The sequence below is a fragment of the Giraffa tippelskirchi genome, chromosome 7, assembly GCF_054371585.1.
Source record: "Giraffa tippelskirchi isolate mGirTip1 chromosome 7, T2T-mGirTip1v1.2.pri, whole genome shotgun sequence".
Taxonomy (NCBI): Eukaryota; Metazoa; Chordata; class Mammalia; order Artiodactyla; family Giraffidae; genus Giraffa; species Giraffa tippelskirchi.
In genome coordinates this window covers 18,207,487-18,223,314 of record NC_137281.1, presented here as the reverse complement: position 1 = coordinate 18,223,314, position 15,828 = coordinate 18,207,487, and the positions used below count along the sequence as shown (strand labels likewise).

The 15,828-nt window shown below is 48.8% G+C and overlaps 1 protein-coding gene across 3 annotated transcripts in view; it reads right to left on the bottom strand.

Annotated features, from left to right (window-relative positions):
- Positions 1-15,828, bottom strand: part of PEPD (peptidase D) — a 118,215-nt gene that overhangs the window by 75,148 nt on the left and 27,239 nt on the right. For all 3 annotated transcript variants that reach the window (XM_081514343.1, XM_081514344.1, XM_081514345.1), the window contains one exon: positions 8,242-8,286. In XM_081514343.1, the coding sequence (XP_081370469.1) occupies positions 8,242-8,286 (45 nt within the window). The remainder of the gene's footprint in view (positions 1-8,241; positions 8,287-15,828) is intronic.

The following is a 15,828-nucleotide window of genomic DNA, read 5'->3' as shown; positions in this document are numbered from 1 at the left end:
AGGCAGGTATATTCTCACCTCTTCTCCAAACTCCCAAGTCATCCCCCCAATATCCCCCCTGCCCGGTACAGGGGAAGGCGCGCCCTCTTACCAGTGAGGCTCAGCCCCCAACATGCACACCTGGGCTCAGATTCCAGCCCCCAATCGCCCCTGAGCACCTGCCGCTCTTCCGGGAAGCTCCATGACCACTCACCTCCTCCTCTGGCAAGCTTTCTCCCCACCTCCTGGCCCTGTTTCCAGAAAGGAAACCTGGACAGTCCTTGCCCCGGGAGAAGAGCTTTTACGAGCCTCTTCCCTGGCTTCTCCCTTACCTTCTCCCCTCTCCCCGTCTCCTTCAGTCCCCTCCACTCTCCCAGCTCCCCCACCACCGATGTGTGGGATGATGACCTTCTCACAAGCCCAGAGGCATCGGTGACCTCCTGAGAGCAAGAGGCACCATGACGCCTGTCTCCACTGGCCCATCCTCAGCCACCTCCCCTCCTCCGTCTCTGTCGGGTCCTCCCCTCCCTGCCCCGCCGAGCTTTGCCACAGAACCTGCTCCCAAACCCCTAGCTCGGGTATAGGTCTCTCTGCTGCATTCTACCTGCAGGACTCCCGAGGCACCCCCGGCTCAGCAGGGGAGAGACTCCCACCCTTCCTTGAGCTCCCACCTCCAGCCACAGCTCCCCATCCCCAGGGCCTAATACACAGACCTGGGCGACCTCTCTCTCATCCGTTCATCACTCCCACATCCAACTGATGACCAAGAGCTATGATCCCACCTCCACAACCCCTCATGCCTCCCCTTTCTCTTTGTCCCATCCCACTCTCTCCAGCCTGGACAACCTCTTCTGACTCTCTGGCCTCCAGCCCTGTCTGCTTCCTGGACCACAGCTGTGGATCTTCAGGCAATGCAAATATGACTAGGCAATCCCTGGCTTAAAACCTTTAGTAGTCCCCAGATGTCCAGACTAAGTTAAAACAAGGACCTATACTCAATATTTTGTAATAACCTATAAGGGAATATATGCGTGTGTGAAAAATAACTGGATCACCGTGCTGTATGCCTGAAACTAACATGACACTGTAAATCAACTATTGTTGTTAGTTGCTCAGTCGTGTCCGACTCTGCAACCCTATGGACTGCTAGCACGCCAGGATTCCCTGTCCTTCACCATCTCCCAGAGCTTGGTCAAACTCATGTCCATTGAGTCAGTGATGCCATCCAACTGTTTCATCTTCTGTCATCCCCTTCTCCTCCTGCCTTCAATCTTTCCCAGCATCAGGGTCTATTTCAGTTAAAACCGACAACAACCCTATCTGGTGACCCTGAGGCTCTCCAGGGCCCACCTGACCTATCTCCATCACTTAGCTACAGCCCCCTTCCCCCTCCCTCACCAGGGAACCCTCTGCCTAGAACTGGTTCTTGCCCTTTTATTCTCTGGCTTTCACCTGAAATGCCCCTTTCTCAGGGCTGGCTCCATCCAGTCCTTCACCAGGCAAAATCCCCTCCCTCTATTCCCTGTGCAGTAAGTGATCATGCTTGTACTTTCTTTTTCATTTAAGTCTCCTTCTAAAGGCCCACAGTCCCAGAGAGCAGGGTCCCAGAGCCAGAATAGTGCCTGGCCCAGAGCAGACAGACAGGACCTGGGCATTAAAACCAAAGCTGGAAAACACCTCACTTCCAACCAGGAGAGAGAATGGCGCATCTCAAAAAGAAAAAGAGGCCTCCCCCATCTCTCCCACCCTGGGTTATTCCCCAGGTCAGCGTGGGATGTCGCACAGCCTGGCAGGTCCGGGGCAGGACAGAGAGACACAGCCTCCCCAGGCCTCAGCAGCCTAACCCTGCCCCACCACTGCCCGCCCCCGCCACACAGGTAGGAAGAAGCAGCCCATGATCAAGCCCCAGGAGCCCACCTCATAGGCTCTTACGCTTGCTTTGGCAGCATATATACTTCCCAGGCTCTCCACTCCCCTCCTCTCTGCAGCCTGGACACCCTCAGTCTTGAAATAAGCAGGGAAGAGACTCCACCAGCCAAGGAGAGAGAGCGCTGGGAGCCCAAAACCACGCTCCCTTCCATCAGAAGTGATAAGCATGTCGAGTCGTCTGAGGCCCAGAGTCCTATTTTCTTTTCCAATTTCACTTTGGGGAAGATGACAAACTTGGTCTCTGATTTACTCAGGACTTATATTTTTAGTCATGTTAAAAAAAAACATCAAACAAAACCAGGGTGAGCTGTCCTGAGAAGGCAGTTCTCCGGTGAAGCCAGCCTGGCTGAGCCCTGGCCTGGCCCTGTTGAATCCAAGCTTTAAGGGCCCTGAAAGTAGACAGCTGCGTGTGCCAGCTCACCCGACTGTCCATGGGCACTCTAGGGCTGACGTCTCGCCCTGGTGCTGGGGGTCCCAGCCTGGCCCCATTAACTCCACAACACAAGCACGGGAAACTGTCTTTAGGACTGTGGCAGGAAGCAGTAAGACTTTGCAGTGTTCTGCACAGTTTCTCCTCATCTGCAGGAAGGCTGTGCTGCCCTGAGATTGAGAAAGCTATTTCCTTTACTGCCAAGCACAAAAAGGCAAGAAAGGGGATTGGGGATTCCACCGTGGTTTGGCCTCTATAGGCCCAGCAGCCTTGGGGTGACGGAGGGAAACTGAGTGTCACACTGAGCCCCAGCCTTAGCTTAGAAACATCACCTGCAAGGTGTCTGTCCCCAGGAGAGGATGCAAGTCACCTCCTCCATGAAGCATCAGAGGACCAACAATGCTCAGGACAGAATGGCCCTGATGCCCCTTCAGATGTCTGGGCAGAAGGCAGTTCAGGGTCTTCTAGCAGCAAGAAGAGGTGCCTGATGTGTGCAGGAGGTGAGGACACTCAGGCAGAGCCCCCTGCTCGTGGCCAGGCCTGTGAGTACCACCACATCATGAGGCTGCTCAAGGAGAAAGGCAGCCCCACATGAGAGAAGGGGAGGGGAGGGGGTGAAGGTCCAGAATCCCCAGCTGCAGGCCTGAAATGACAATAACTGGACCAGGCTGAGATTAATTTTTGCAATTTTTTTTTTGCTTTCCCTTAAATATTCACAGGTCACAAAACTGCCTCTGGGCATTAAACCCAGGATTAAGACATCAATTAAGCAAGGTCTGAATGCTCCACTGATTAAAACAGTAGCAAGACAGGATGAAGGATTTCCAAAATCAGTCTCTACGCATCGAAGGGCCACAGAGTTGAACAAAAACCATTTGAAACAGACAGGAATTCCATCTCTCCCAGAGATGGATGTGCAGAGGCAAGTTCTGCGGGAGCCGTGGGCAGGAGTTCAATACCCCAGGACCCCCATGGCCTTTCCTTCCCTACGCCGCGACCCAGGGACGCAAAGGGTAAAATCCCAGAACAACAGGAGGGAGGGAAAGGAAAGAGCTGGTTGGAATTATATAGTCTCAAGAGGCTCGATCAATATGTCCTCTCAGAGAAACCAAAGCCGGGAAGAAAGAAAACGGTGGTTGAGCTCAGCTGTGAGTTGAGAGTGCCTGAGACCTGACCGGGGCCAGGCAGTCGTGGGCCACGTGCAGGGAGGGCTGGGACCAGGGCCTGACGCCCCCATATCCTGTGTTCGGCCTTCTGGCCCACAGTAAGCCAGGTTCTCCCTCTAATCTCAGGTCCCCACTTTCCACTCCGCTTTCTGGTTGACTTAGGGCTAAATGCCTATTCATTGGGAGGCAAAGACAGCAATCCTACCAGAATACTTTCCATATACACACCAGAGAATCTAGGTCATCATCCACGTACCCTTTCTAATTTGGGACACATTACCCAGGATGCAGGATCCTGGTGCACATCGGCCCCAAACCGTCCACACCTCACTGTCTCCTGGGGACAGAAAGGCAGGGCAGTAGAAACAGAAGGGTCACCCCACTGCCTGATGAATACGCATGGGCCACCTCCGCTCGGTGTCATTAACAGCTCCAACACTGGCATAGGACTCAGGTTAACACGGTCTCACTTAAAACCTGAGAAGGTGCGTGGCAATGGCTGACACGCTTGCTCTTTTGTGACGCTTCCAGAGGTGCTGAACTGAAAGCTACAGTACCGAGCTATTAGACAGCACAGAGGCATCTCCTTTTATTTCCTCACCCACCTTCAGATCAATTTAATCATCCGCCGCCTAACCGGAAAGCAGAACCACAGCCTAAATTATGGAAGTGAGACGCCTGCTCTTATTAAGTTTCAACTTTTGACCTCCATGTTCCCACTGCAATACCCAGCGCAAGGAAAGAAATGATCAGTTATGATCTCATGTTTGTGGGGGAAGAAGAGTATGATTATAGAGGAATTTACAAGAAATCAAAAAGGCACTGCTCCAGTGAATGGAAAACAATAAAAGCAGTCACAGAAAGGAAATGAATGACACCTAAACATAAATGGGAAGGGAAGCTTCTCCTGTGCTAGGAGAGTCCTCCAAATCAGACAGGCTCCAGGAAGGATCCCAAATCCCAAGGCCAACTGCCACCTGGGAGCTGGGGTGTGTGTGGGTGGCAGGGCATCGTTCTTCCACCCCACCACACCCTGGCCTCACAGGAGATCTATTCCAGGGGCTCAGAACAGGTCAGGTGGCCAAGAATGAACCGATAGCGGCTGACACTCAGGCAGCACCCGCACGCCACAAGATGCTCCTCAGAGCCACATGGGGTGGCATCCGAGCCTGGAGCCACTGGCCTGGGCTCAGCTCCTGGCTTTTTCTTGGGCAAATCACTTCCCTGTGCCTCAGTCTGCCCACCTGCAGCATGGGGATGATCAGAGTCCTACCTTATAACATATATAAAATGTCTCTTTAAATGAGGTAATGGGTGTCGAGTGCTTAGCACAGCACCTGGCACACAGGAAGCCTCAAAAGGTGACAGCTGGTGGTCCAAGGGTTAGGAATTCACCTTCCAGTGCATCGGACGTGGGCTCAACCCTGGTCAGGGAACTAAGATCCCACATGTGTATGTTCAGTTTCTCAGTCATGTCTGACTCTGTACAACCCTATGGACTGTAGCCCACCAGGCTCCTCTGTCCATGGGATTTCCCAGGCAAGAATACTGGAGTGGGTTGCCATTTCTTCCTCTAGGGGATCTTCCCAAATCAGAGGCTGAACCTGCATCTCCTGCATTGGCAGACAGCTTCTTTATCACTGTGCCTCCTAGGAAACCATAATTCCCACATGTTTGGAGGCAACTAAGCCCAGGTGCCACGCAACTACAGAGCCCGTGAGCTGTCATGGGGACCCAGTGCAGCCAGAAAAAAAAAGTGACTGCCATTATTATTAGGATGTATTATCACTTGATTTTTGCCCTCAGTCTTTGAGCCATTCACCAAGGGAGACCACAACTACTTTGCAGTTGAGGAAACTGAGGTGTGGTGTGTTATACACTGAATGCTGTGTTCCCCCCAAATTTATAGGTTGAAACCTATCTCCAATGTGATGGTATTCGGAGGTAGCATCTTTGGGGGGTGGTTTAGGTCATGAGGGTGGAACCCTCATGAATGGGGATTAGCACCCTTATAAAAGACACCCTAGAGGACTCCCTTACCCCTTCTGCCATTTGAGGACACAACATGAAGACGCCGTCTATGAGCCAGACAGCGGGTCCGCACCTTGGCCTTGAACCTCCCAGTCTTCAGAACTGTGAGAAATAAACTTTGGTTGCTTATAAACCACTCGGTGTGGTAATTGTTAGGCAGCACGCATCTTTGCATCCATGCTGTGAGTTAGGCATTACATCCCCATTTTATAGATGAAGAAGCCGAGGCTCACAAAAGTTAAGTGACTTCCTGGGGGGCGAGGGGGCGTGTAGGGGTGGGCTGGGCATAAAATCTGGATATGCCTGACTGGACACTTTTTCCATCACCTCGGGTAACTTCTCTCCATGGGGCCGAGAGAAAGTGGGTGGTAAAAGCAGCCAGGACACAGGGCCCGAAGACACATCAATGAGCCATAATTTAACACCACGGAAGGCCAGTCTCTCCTGTAAATGAGCGGCCTGCCCACCGTCCCACCCAGAGTCCTTTCGTCAGTGACTAGAGAGGAGGGCGAGGGTGGTGACTCCCACAGAGCCCGCCAAGAATGACCACAGTCACTACAGAGGCCGGAACCCACGCTGCTAAACACACCCCCGAGGCTGTAAGCATGGTGTGACATTTCTAAAATAGTTTCATGGCCATCAAATGCCAAATAAGTCCTCTCTGCTAAAGGCTTTAATAAGACCAGGAAGTAGTTTATGAGCGCAGGACCTACCTCAGAGCACTGGAAATGTCACTAGAATTAAAGTGCGCTTGATCCAAAATGACGAACTAATGACTTGTCCCTCAGGAGATTCAAGGTGCACAACCCAGCCCTGGTCTCCAAAGCATCCGGAGTGTCAGCAGCTGTGAGGGATGTCACCGGGAGGAGTGGACACAGTTCCTGGGCATCCAGGATTTATTCTTCTGCCAGCTGCGGGCTATGGAGGGGCCGGGCATGTTACTTCATAAAAACAAGAAGAGATGAGGGACTTCGCTGGTGGTCCACCGGCTACGACTCTGTGTTCCCAATGCAGCCAGCCTAGGTTCGATTCCCAGTGAGGGAACTAGGTCCCATAGGCTGCAACTAAGAGTTCGCGTGTGGCAACTAACAGCTCCTGCACGCTGAAACTAAAGATTCCACATGCCATAAGGAAGATCCCGCCTACTGCAACTAAGACCCGGCACCGCCAAATAAATACATAAAATACATAAATATTTTAAAAATAAATTAAAAAAACAAGAAGAGGTGGCTGTGAACTGGCAGGACACAAGCCCTCACGCTCCAAGTGTGCGGCCGTGCCGGGCACTGGGCCAGGGCTGCCGACAGAGCTGCTGGCCCGCCCACCCCTAGCTCTCCCAAGGGTTGGTACCGATGCCAGTCAACAGCCCTCAGATCTTCGCCTCCGGCTCAGCCTCTCTCCCATCGGCACCTGCCTCAAACTCAACACACCACAAACAAGTCCCTCATCTGCCACAGCACTGGACCCATCTCAGTGACACACCACCCAGTGCTAATCAGGACAAAAACCCAGAGTCACCTTCAACTGTGCCCTTCACTAAGGCATCAAGGCCGGTTCCTCTCAGGAGTGTTCTGCTTGACTGCCCTTTACTCTCAACTCTGCCACCTACCCCCCACCCCCTCACAGCCACCTGGACCCTGCAGCAGTCTCCTAACTGGCAGCCTGCTCCCATTCCTGCCCCACGGCTTAAAAAAACGCAAACCTGATCCCACTATTCTCCTGGTTCCACTGTCTCAAGACAAAGTCTGGGCAAACAGCATGGCCTGCCCGGCCCCTGCTCGTCTGTCTGACCAACCTCAGGGGCCACTTCCACAGTATGTGGACCGAGGCTGGCCACAGAGCCACCAACCTTTCTCATCTCCAGCCTTTGAACAAGTCACCCCTTGACCTGGATCACGCCCTCCTTCTCCCCCGCTCTGCACTGCCCCCAACCTCATGAGCCAACCCGTGCTCACCCTCAGGCCACAGTGTTCCCAAGCCCCAAGACTAGATGAGCGAGGTCTCCCAACCAGATGCTGAACTGGACGAATGGCCTTAGGGTCAGATGTGAAGCATCCACACACCTCCCAGTCAGGGGATGATGTGGCAAAGGCCCTGCCTCTCCTCTCTCCTACCTTCACAATAAGTGCAGCCATATGACAAATGAAAACACGTTTTGGTGCTATCCAAGAGCAACTCGATAGCTTAGGAAAACAGTTGAAGGGTCTCTTCTGGGACCCAACTGGAGGCACCTTGCCCTGCTGTGACCCAACAGAAACAACACAGCAGGTAGGGGCTACCAGTACCAGCCAGGGAAGAAAGCGGGCAACATAAGACACACAAAAAGGGGGCCAGCTAGTCAAGACATGCACGTGACATGAGGAAAACGTGTCTACCTTTCGGGTAATGGAATTATGTATGATGTTTATTTTTATTCCTTTCACTATCGACTTTAACTGAGCTATGTAAGTTTGGCTCCTTTACAGTAAGATTTCATTTTAAAAACTTCTAAATGAAGAAAGAAAGAAATACAACTGACATTCAAGTGACCTGTGCCCTTCTGGAAAAACAGACCAACTGACAAAAGAACAAAACAGAAGAGGCTGAGAGAAGAGTTTCTAGGGACCAGCTTTGTCTGAGGGGCTCCCTGAGACAGGAGGGGCGGGAACAGCAGCGTCTCTCTCCTTCCTGGGCTGAGCACAACAAACAGCCAGAAGCCATACTCACCACTCTACGATCTCCGGATGAAGAATGGTGTTGTTGACATTGAACCTGCAGAGAGAAAACAAGTCAGGTCCATTAGTTCAATGGTCTATTCATCTCCCAGCAAGAAATACTTCATTCAAGACATATCAAGAGGGCTTCCCTGGTGGCTCAGTGGTAAAGAATCCACCTGCCAATGCAGGAGACACAGGTTTGATCCCTGATCCGGGAAGATCCCACATCCTTCGGAGCAACTAAGCCTGTGTGGCACAACTGTTAAACTTGTGCTCTAGAGCCCGGGAGCCGCAACTACTGAGCCTAAGTGTCCTAGAGCCCGTGCTCTGCAATAAGAGAAGACATTGTAATGAGGAGTCCATGCACCACAACTAGAAAGTAGCTCCCACTAGCCACAACTAGAGAAAAGCCTATGCAGCAATGAAGACTCATCACAGCCAAATAAATAAATAAATAAAAGACATACCAAGAGAAGATCTGATCAAGAGAACTTTAACTTCATGACTCTCTGGACAATAGAAGGCCTGCTGCTCACTTCCTGCAGCAGACTTGGCAGCTCAGGCCATGTCCTCCAAGTGCAATCAGTTGGAGAACAAGCTGCTTGGCTGCAAAACACAATCTTCCACCCTCACTAGACAGGGAGCATAGCTGCTTCCATCAAATGTACCAACATATACGTAATAGAAGTCCCAGAAGAAAAGGAGAGTGATAGTGAAGCAGAATATTTGAAAATATCATGGCCAAAAACTTTCCAAATTTAATGAAAAACATGAGTGTAAATTTCCATAATGCTTAATGAACTCCAAGTAGGATAAACTCAAAGAGATCCACATCCAGACATATAATCAAACTGTCAAAAGAAAATCTTAAAAGCAGTAAGAGAAAATAAATTTATCACATACAAAGGATCTTCAATAAGATTAATGGCTAATTTCTCATCAGAAACTACAGAGGCCAGAAGACAGAATACCAGATGACATATTCAAAGTGCTAAAAGAAAAAAAAAAATCTGTCAATCAAGATTCCATATCCAGCAAAGCTATGCTTCAAAAATAAGAGAAATTAAAACAGTCCCAGATAAATGAAAACTGAGAATTCATCACTAGAAGACTTAGCCTACAAGAAATATCAAAAGGGATCTTTCAGACCATAGTGAAAGGAGTTACTAGAGAGTAACTAGGATCCATATGAGAAGAAAAAAGGCAGGGGTAAAGGTAATTACATAGGCAAGTATAGAAACAGTGTAAATGCATTATTTGTTTGTAAGTCCTAGTTTTCTCCTATCTGATTTAAAAGACAATTGCATAAGGCAATAATTATAAACCTGTGTAGATCACCACAAGATGTATAAAGATGCAATCTGTATGCAATAACAGCACAAAGGAAGAGAGCATAATTTTTGTGTACTACTGAAACCATCTGCTATTAATGCGAACTATATTACTATAAGTTTAAGAGGTCATCTGTAATCTTCAGGGTAACCACAGAGAAAATAACTAAAATATACAGGAAGCAAAATAAAAAAGTAATCAAAATTGAATACTGCAAAAACCTCAAACACAAAGAAAGACAGTAATGGAGAAACTGAGAAATAAGAACAATATATGACACAGAAAACTAAAAACAAAATGGCATAAAAAAAGGTCTCCCTTATCAGTAATTTAGATGTAAATGGATTAAAATTTATAATTAGAAGGACTGACAGAATAGATGTAAAAAATAACTCAACTATATGCTCTAAAGAGGTACTTTAGACTCAAAGACACAAGACGAAAATGAAAGGATAGGAAAAGATATATTATGCAAACAGAAACCAATACATCCATAGACTGGAATATTTTTCAGCCATAAAAATGAGCAAAGTACTGATTCATGCTACAATATGGATGAATTTTGAAAACACAGTAAGTGAATGAAGCCAGATATAGAAGGCCAAGTATTGCAGGATTCCATTTATATCAAATTAAATCAAATATTAAATCAAAAGTAGGCAAATCTACAAAGATAGAAAGTAGATTAGTGATGGGCAAGGGAATGATTGCTAATGAATATAGAGTTTCTTTATGGATGATGCAAATATTCTAAAGTTGACTGTGATGATGATAGCACAAATCTATAAACATACAAAAAGCTTTTAACTGTAAAGTTTAAGTGAGTCAGTTGTAAGGTACATGAGTTATATCCTGACAAAGCTGTTTTTAAAAACTTACTGAATATATACATAATTAATTTTATTACATACAAATTTTATTCTAATAAAATTGATTTATAAAAATTGTCAGAATAGAAATGGAAACAGATAAATCAAAAAGAATAGTTTGAGATTTTCACATACCTCTTCTGATGACAGAACAAGCAAAGAGAAATCAGTAAAGATGCAGAAGATATGAATAATACAATTAACCAACTTAACTTCATTGCCATATACAGAACATTACAGCCTACATGCTGTAGACTATGCTCTCTTTAAGTACACATGAAACACTTATCATAATGATCATATGTAGAAAGTTTCAACAAATTTCAAAGGGCTGAAATACAGAGAACATTCACTGATTACAATAGAATTAAACTAGAAATCAGTAACAGAAAGAAAAAATATTAAATCCAAAATTGAGAATTAAGCAATAAACTTCTAAATATCTACTCTTCAAAGAAGAGATAATAATAAAATTAGAAAATAAAAACATGAAATATCATTACTGGTGAACTGCAGCTAAAGCCGTGCTTAGAGTAAAGCTCTAAATGTAGATAGTAGAAAAGAACAATTGAAAACCAATGATCTAAACTTCTATCCCAGAAATGCCTTTCTTCTTTCTCAAGAAGCTAGAGAAAGAACAAACAAAATGTAAAGAGATTAGAAACTTTTCAAAGCAAAAATCAATGAAATAGAAAGCAAACATGTAATTGAGAAAAACCAACAAAGCCAAAAGTTGTTCTTTGCCAGAAAGAAAAACACCAATACAGTATACTAATGCATATATATGGAATTTGAAAGATGGTAATGATAACCGTATATGAGAGACAGAATAAGAGACACAGATGCATAGAACAGTCTTATGGACTCTGAGGGACAAGGTGAGGGTGGGACGTTCTGAGAGAATAGCACTGAAACATGTATATTATCATATGTGAAACAGAACACCATTCCAGGTTTGATGCATGAGACATATGCTCAGGGCTGGGGCAATGGGATGACCCAGAGGGATGGGATGGGGAGGGAGGTGGGAGGGGGGTCCAGAAAGGGGAACACATGTAAACCCATGGCTGATTCATGTCAATGTATGGCAAAAACCACTACAATATTATAAAGTAATTACCCCAACTAAAATAAACAAATTTATTAAAAAAAAAAAAAAAAAAGTTGTTCTTTGGTAAAATGAACATAACTGGAAAGGGAACCCAAGAAACAGAAAGATCAGGTTGGGGCAAATCCCTGACACTGGTGTCACATATGACTCAGAGCTCAAGCTATCAGTGAGACAGCTGGGGAAGTGCAATGCGGCCCAGCTCAAAGTATGGGCCTCAGCAGAGAAGCCTTCTCAGGCCTTCGACCCTCGGGATTCTAAGTCCTGCTCCATCTTAAGCCAGGAGATTACACACAGGGCATACGGGATTGTGACCAATCAGGAATTCTCCAGGGCCTCAATGACAGGTGTTTGAAAACACCTATCTAATGTCTTGGTTGTGTAGCTAGCACCCCCACTCCTAGCTGAAGAAGAGAAAGGGAAAGGGGAGAGGAGAGAGAAGGAGGTACTAGCAGGCTGAGAGGTTTCCACAGTATGAAAGCTTTCAGGATCCCTAACTAGAAAAATAAGACTACTTACTGAGAAGTCAAGCAAAATGTTGTAGAATCAAGCCCTACTTGTGAAATATCAAAGCGACTATAGACAGCCAATGTGGCTCAGAGTGAAGAACAGAGATGCAGATGACATAAATAAAGATGGCAATAGAGACTCTGTCTCCCATTCTGCCAAATGTCACTTTGATGCTGGGAAAAGCAATGGCCTATCTCTTCAAAAGCCAAACATGCCAATAAAACCTCACATTACAAAACATACATACATACACACACGTGCTCTCACACACATACGAACAGCAAGGTGACCCAGCACAAAGACCCAGATGCAAACACACAGACACACACACAGGCAGGCATATGCTTAGAAAAGAGGCACATGCAGACACACACACAGATGTATATTCACAGACATGAGCAAATACACACACACACAAAGACATACACTTGCAAAGATTCACATCCAAATAGACACACATACAGAAATATACAGATTCGCACACATGCACATTCAGACACAAAAACACTCAGAGAAACACACTCAGACACAGACATAAGAGTCCAAAAGACGTTCACTACAATGTCGATGGTTTAACTCAGGCTCATGAAATTGGAACGCTCCTTGCTTTTGCCTCTGTGCTAGTTAGACCTTTCTATAACGAACATGTAATTATTATGTGAAAAAAGAAAAAGCCCACCAGAGTCCATGAGGGTGAGGAGTGTCCTAGAAGCAGACGGTACCTCCTTGGTGGGCTCCACCTGTGGGCTGGATGATGGAAAGTGAGCAGTATGGGCCCAGCCAGCCCTGCCCCAGCCCCAGGCTCCTCTCTACAGTTTCCAACTGGAGGATGGAGAACAGGCCCCGAAGGCCTCCCACTCCACCAACTCTGGGGGCTGGGACGGGTTCTTGTCTCTTCAGGGGACTCATGGAAATTCCATGAGCCATAATCAGAACCTCAATCTGAACTGTTACCTTGATACATAAGTTAACAGGAACCAGAAAGCCATTGGTCCCCACATCGCAGACCGGCATTTTATTGTAACTGTCAAGTTTTAATAATGTCCTTCTATTTCTTGGGTTTAAAAATTCACATCTCTGAACATTAATATTCCTGCATTAATAACCCCCCAATTCAGCAATTTTATGTTTAACCGCTTATTTAAATGGAATTAATTTGTAACCGATTGTCTTCAAGTATGCAAGGCAATTTAAGTAAATGCCAAAAGATGAGAAATACGCTTATCCTGAACAACCAGCTGATGTAAAATATCAACCATATTTCTCTGTCAGACAATGGCATGAAACAAAGCACTCTGTACTCATGGCCCCCGCCCGGGGCTCCCGGGCATCTGCCTGCCTTGGAAGGAGCGGTCTTCGGCCAGAAAGGTGGCCCCCGACAGATAATCTCGTTCCCTTCATAGCCGGGGTCTGTCTGTTTCTCAGGAAAATCAAGTCTACCCCCTCAGATTGCTAACAAAGACTTTCCATGTCTGCCTTGGCGCCCAGGCTGCAGGAACCAGCTACAGCAGGCCACGGTGGTACGTGCAGCCCACGGGAAGAAGCTGTGTTTACTGCAGAGCTGTCCTCTCCACAGATCAGCCTTGGCCCTGCCCTCACTAGCACCTGGCAATGAACGCTGCACCCTACCCTGTGTCCAGAGCCCCCGCGGGGCCTGTTCCTCCTACACCTTCATGGGAGCTGTGGCCTGAGCTGGAGTCCAGCTCAGCAGGAGGCTTGCCCCCACCCTGCTCCCTTCAGCCCAGCATAGCACACCCTGCTCCCCAAGAAGGACAGAGCCCCACCTCGCTTTCGCCTCTGTGCGAGTTAAGAGCTCTCTACACGAGCACGTCATAATTATGTAAAAAAAAAAAAAAAGCCCACCAGAGCCCATGAGGGTGGAGAGTGTCCCAGAAGCAAAGGGTACCTCCTTGATGAGTCCAGGGGCCCCAGGCCATGGGGAGATCCCGGCACATATCTACCACCCCCAGCCCGCCTCTGCCTCCCTGCTCCCGGTCCTCTGCCAACGCCACCACTGTGATGCCTGGTACAAACCCTGCCATGGGCAGCAGGAGGCCTGGCCCTGATCTGGGAAGGCTGAGGGAGGCCTAAAGGCTCCCAGGATCAAACCCACAGCCCCCCCACCCGCACCCTCACCCCCACAAGGTGACAGGCCGGAGGCAGCCAACCCTGAGGAGCCACCCTGGAGAGAAGGTCACAGGCCGACCACTCGGCTGGACCAGGGCCAGGAGGGTCGGGCATGGGTGGACAGGTGAGTCCATTGTTCTGCCACAAGCTCCCTCCTACCCCAAGTCAAGGGATCAAGGTGGCCGGGTGTGGCCCCTTAGGACAAATTGAGAGGCCACATCCTGAGCTTCTGCCAGAGGTCAAATAAGGATCCAAGGTGGGAGGTTTGCAGAGAAGTTCAAAGCGGTTAAAAACAAAATTCCAGGAATGAGGCACTTCATTAGGGTGGTGAGAAGTGACCCAGGACAAAAGCAGCTCAGTACTGGAAACTAGGACGACAGCAAGATTCATCTTGCTTAGGAAACAGGCTATTATTATCCCTGAAAACAGCTGGAGAGGCTCGCGGCAGGCAGGTGAACTCGGTCACTGAGCCCAGTGGCTTTGGAGGACAAGGGCCCCTCCAGCCCGGGAACAGGGTCTGAGAGGTGGCAGGACTCGAGTGCTGGCAGTGGGCTGGACTGCACCCAGACCCCAGGAATATGAACATGACTTTTCCACAGGGAAGGCACTGGCAGGGAACCCAAGGTCAGTGACCACGGCGTGCGAGGTGAGGGTACCCAAAAGGAGCAACCTCTGAGGGCAGAGATACATGAAGGGTGCCACACTGGGGTGTGGGGCCCAGAGGGAAGTGTGAGGGGACAGGAGAGGGGTGACACTGCAGGTGGGCCTGGGGACCCCAAGGCAGGGAGGGCTCTCACCTGCAGCCTAGTCAGAAAACTCTGCTGCCATGTGGGTGTGGAAATGGAACCCCCCGGCGTGGGGGCGGCACTCAGCCCAGCAATGAGGGGCTTGGGGAGCAGCCCATAGTCAGCCCGTTTGGACTGGACCATGGGTCAGAAAGGGACAACCTAGTGCCTGAGAGCGTGTGCAAAGATAAGGTAGGCCCTGGCTCTCCAAAAAGCATCCCACGGTGGGGTGGGGTGTTGGCCGAGCACAGGCTCCTCTGAGCTCTTGGCAGGGACCATGAGGACTCCAGGGGCAGCAAGGAACAGAGGCTGGGTCTACTCCATGGAGGGTGGGGTTGGTCCACAGTGGGAATCCTCCCAGGGGGTGTGGGGATGGGGCCTCAGCTATCACTGCTCACTGACAGTGATGATGTTGCTAGGGTCCCCTGCCTCTCCTCCCAGAAAACTTTAGGGAGTAGCCAGGAGCCACTCCGGCCTTACCACCTGTACCCAGGGTGCTAAGGAGGCATTCTCCACAGCAGAGACCTTGGCTCAGGGGCTGGGCAAGCAAAGACCCCCACAGCCAAGAAGCCCGACAGCTCACTGACATCCAGGAATCTTGTCATGAGAGATCCTGAAGTCCACTGGCCCACTACACAGCTGAGGAAACTGAGACTTGGAGGGGCACTGGGGCATGATGGGGGTTTGCTCATGGGTAACTGTTTACTAAGCACTGGCTCCATGCCAGGCTCTGGATGAGTGGCATCTCATTTCATCACGTGGCAAGCCCTCCCTCCTCCTAGCTTGGGGCCCTCCCAACGAGGTAGCGACCCACGCTGAGACCAGAGGGGCCAGCCCGAGGGACCAGAGATATTCCATGGTGCTGG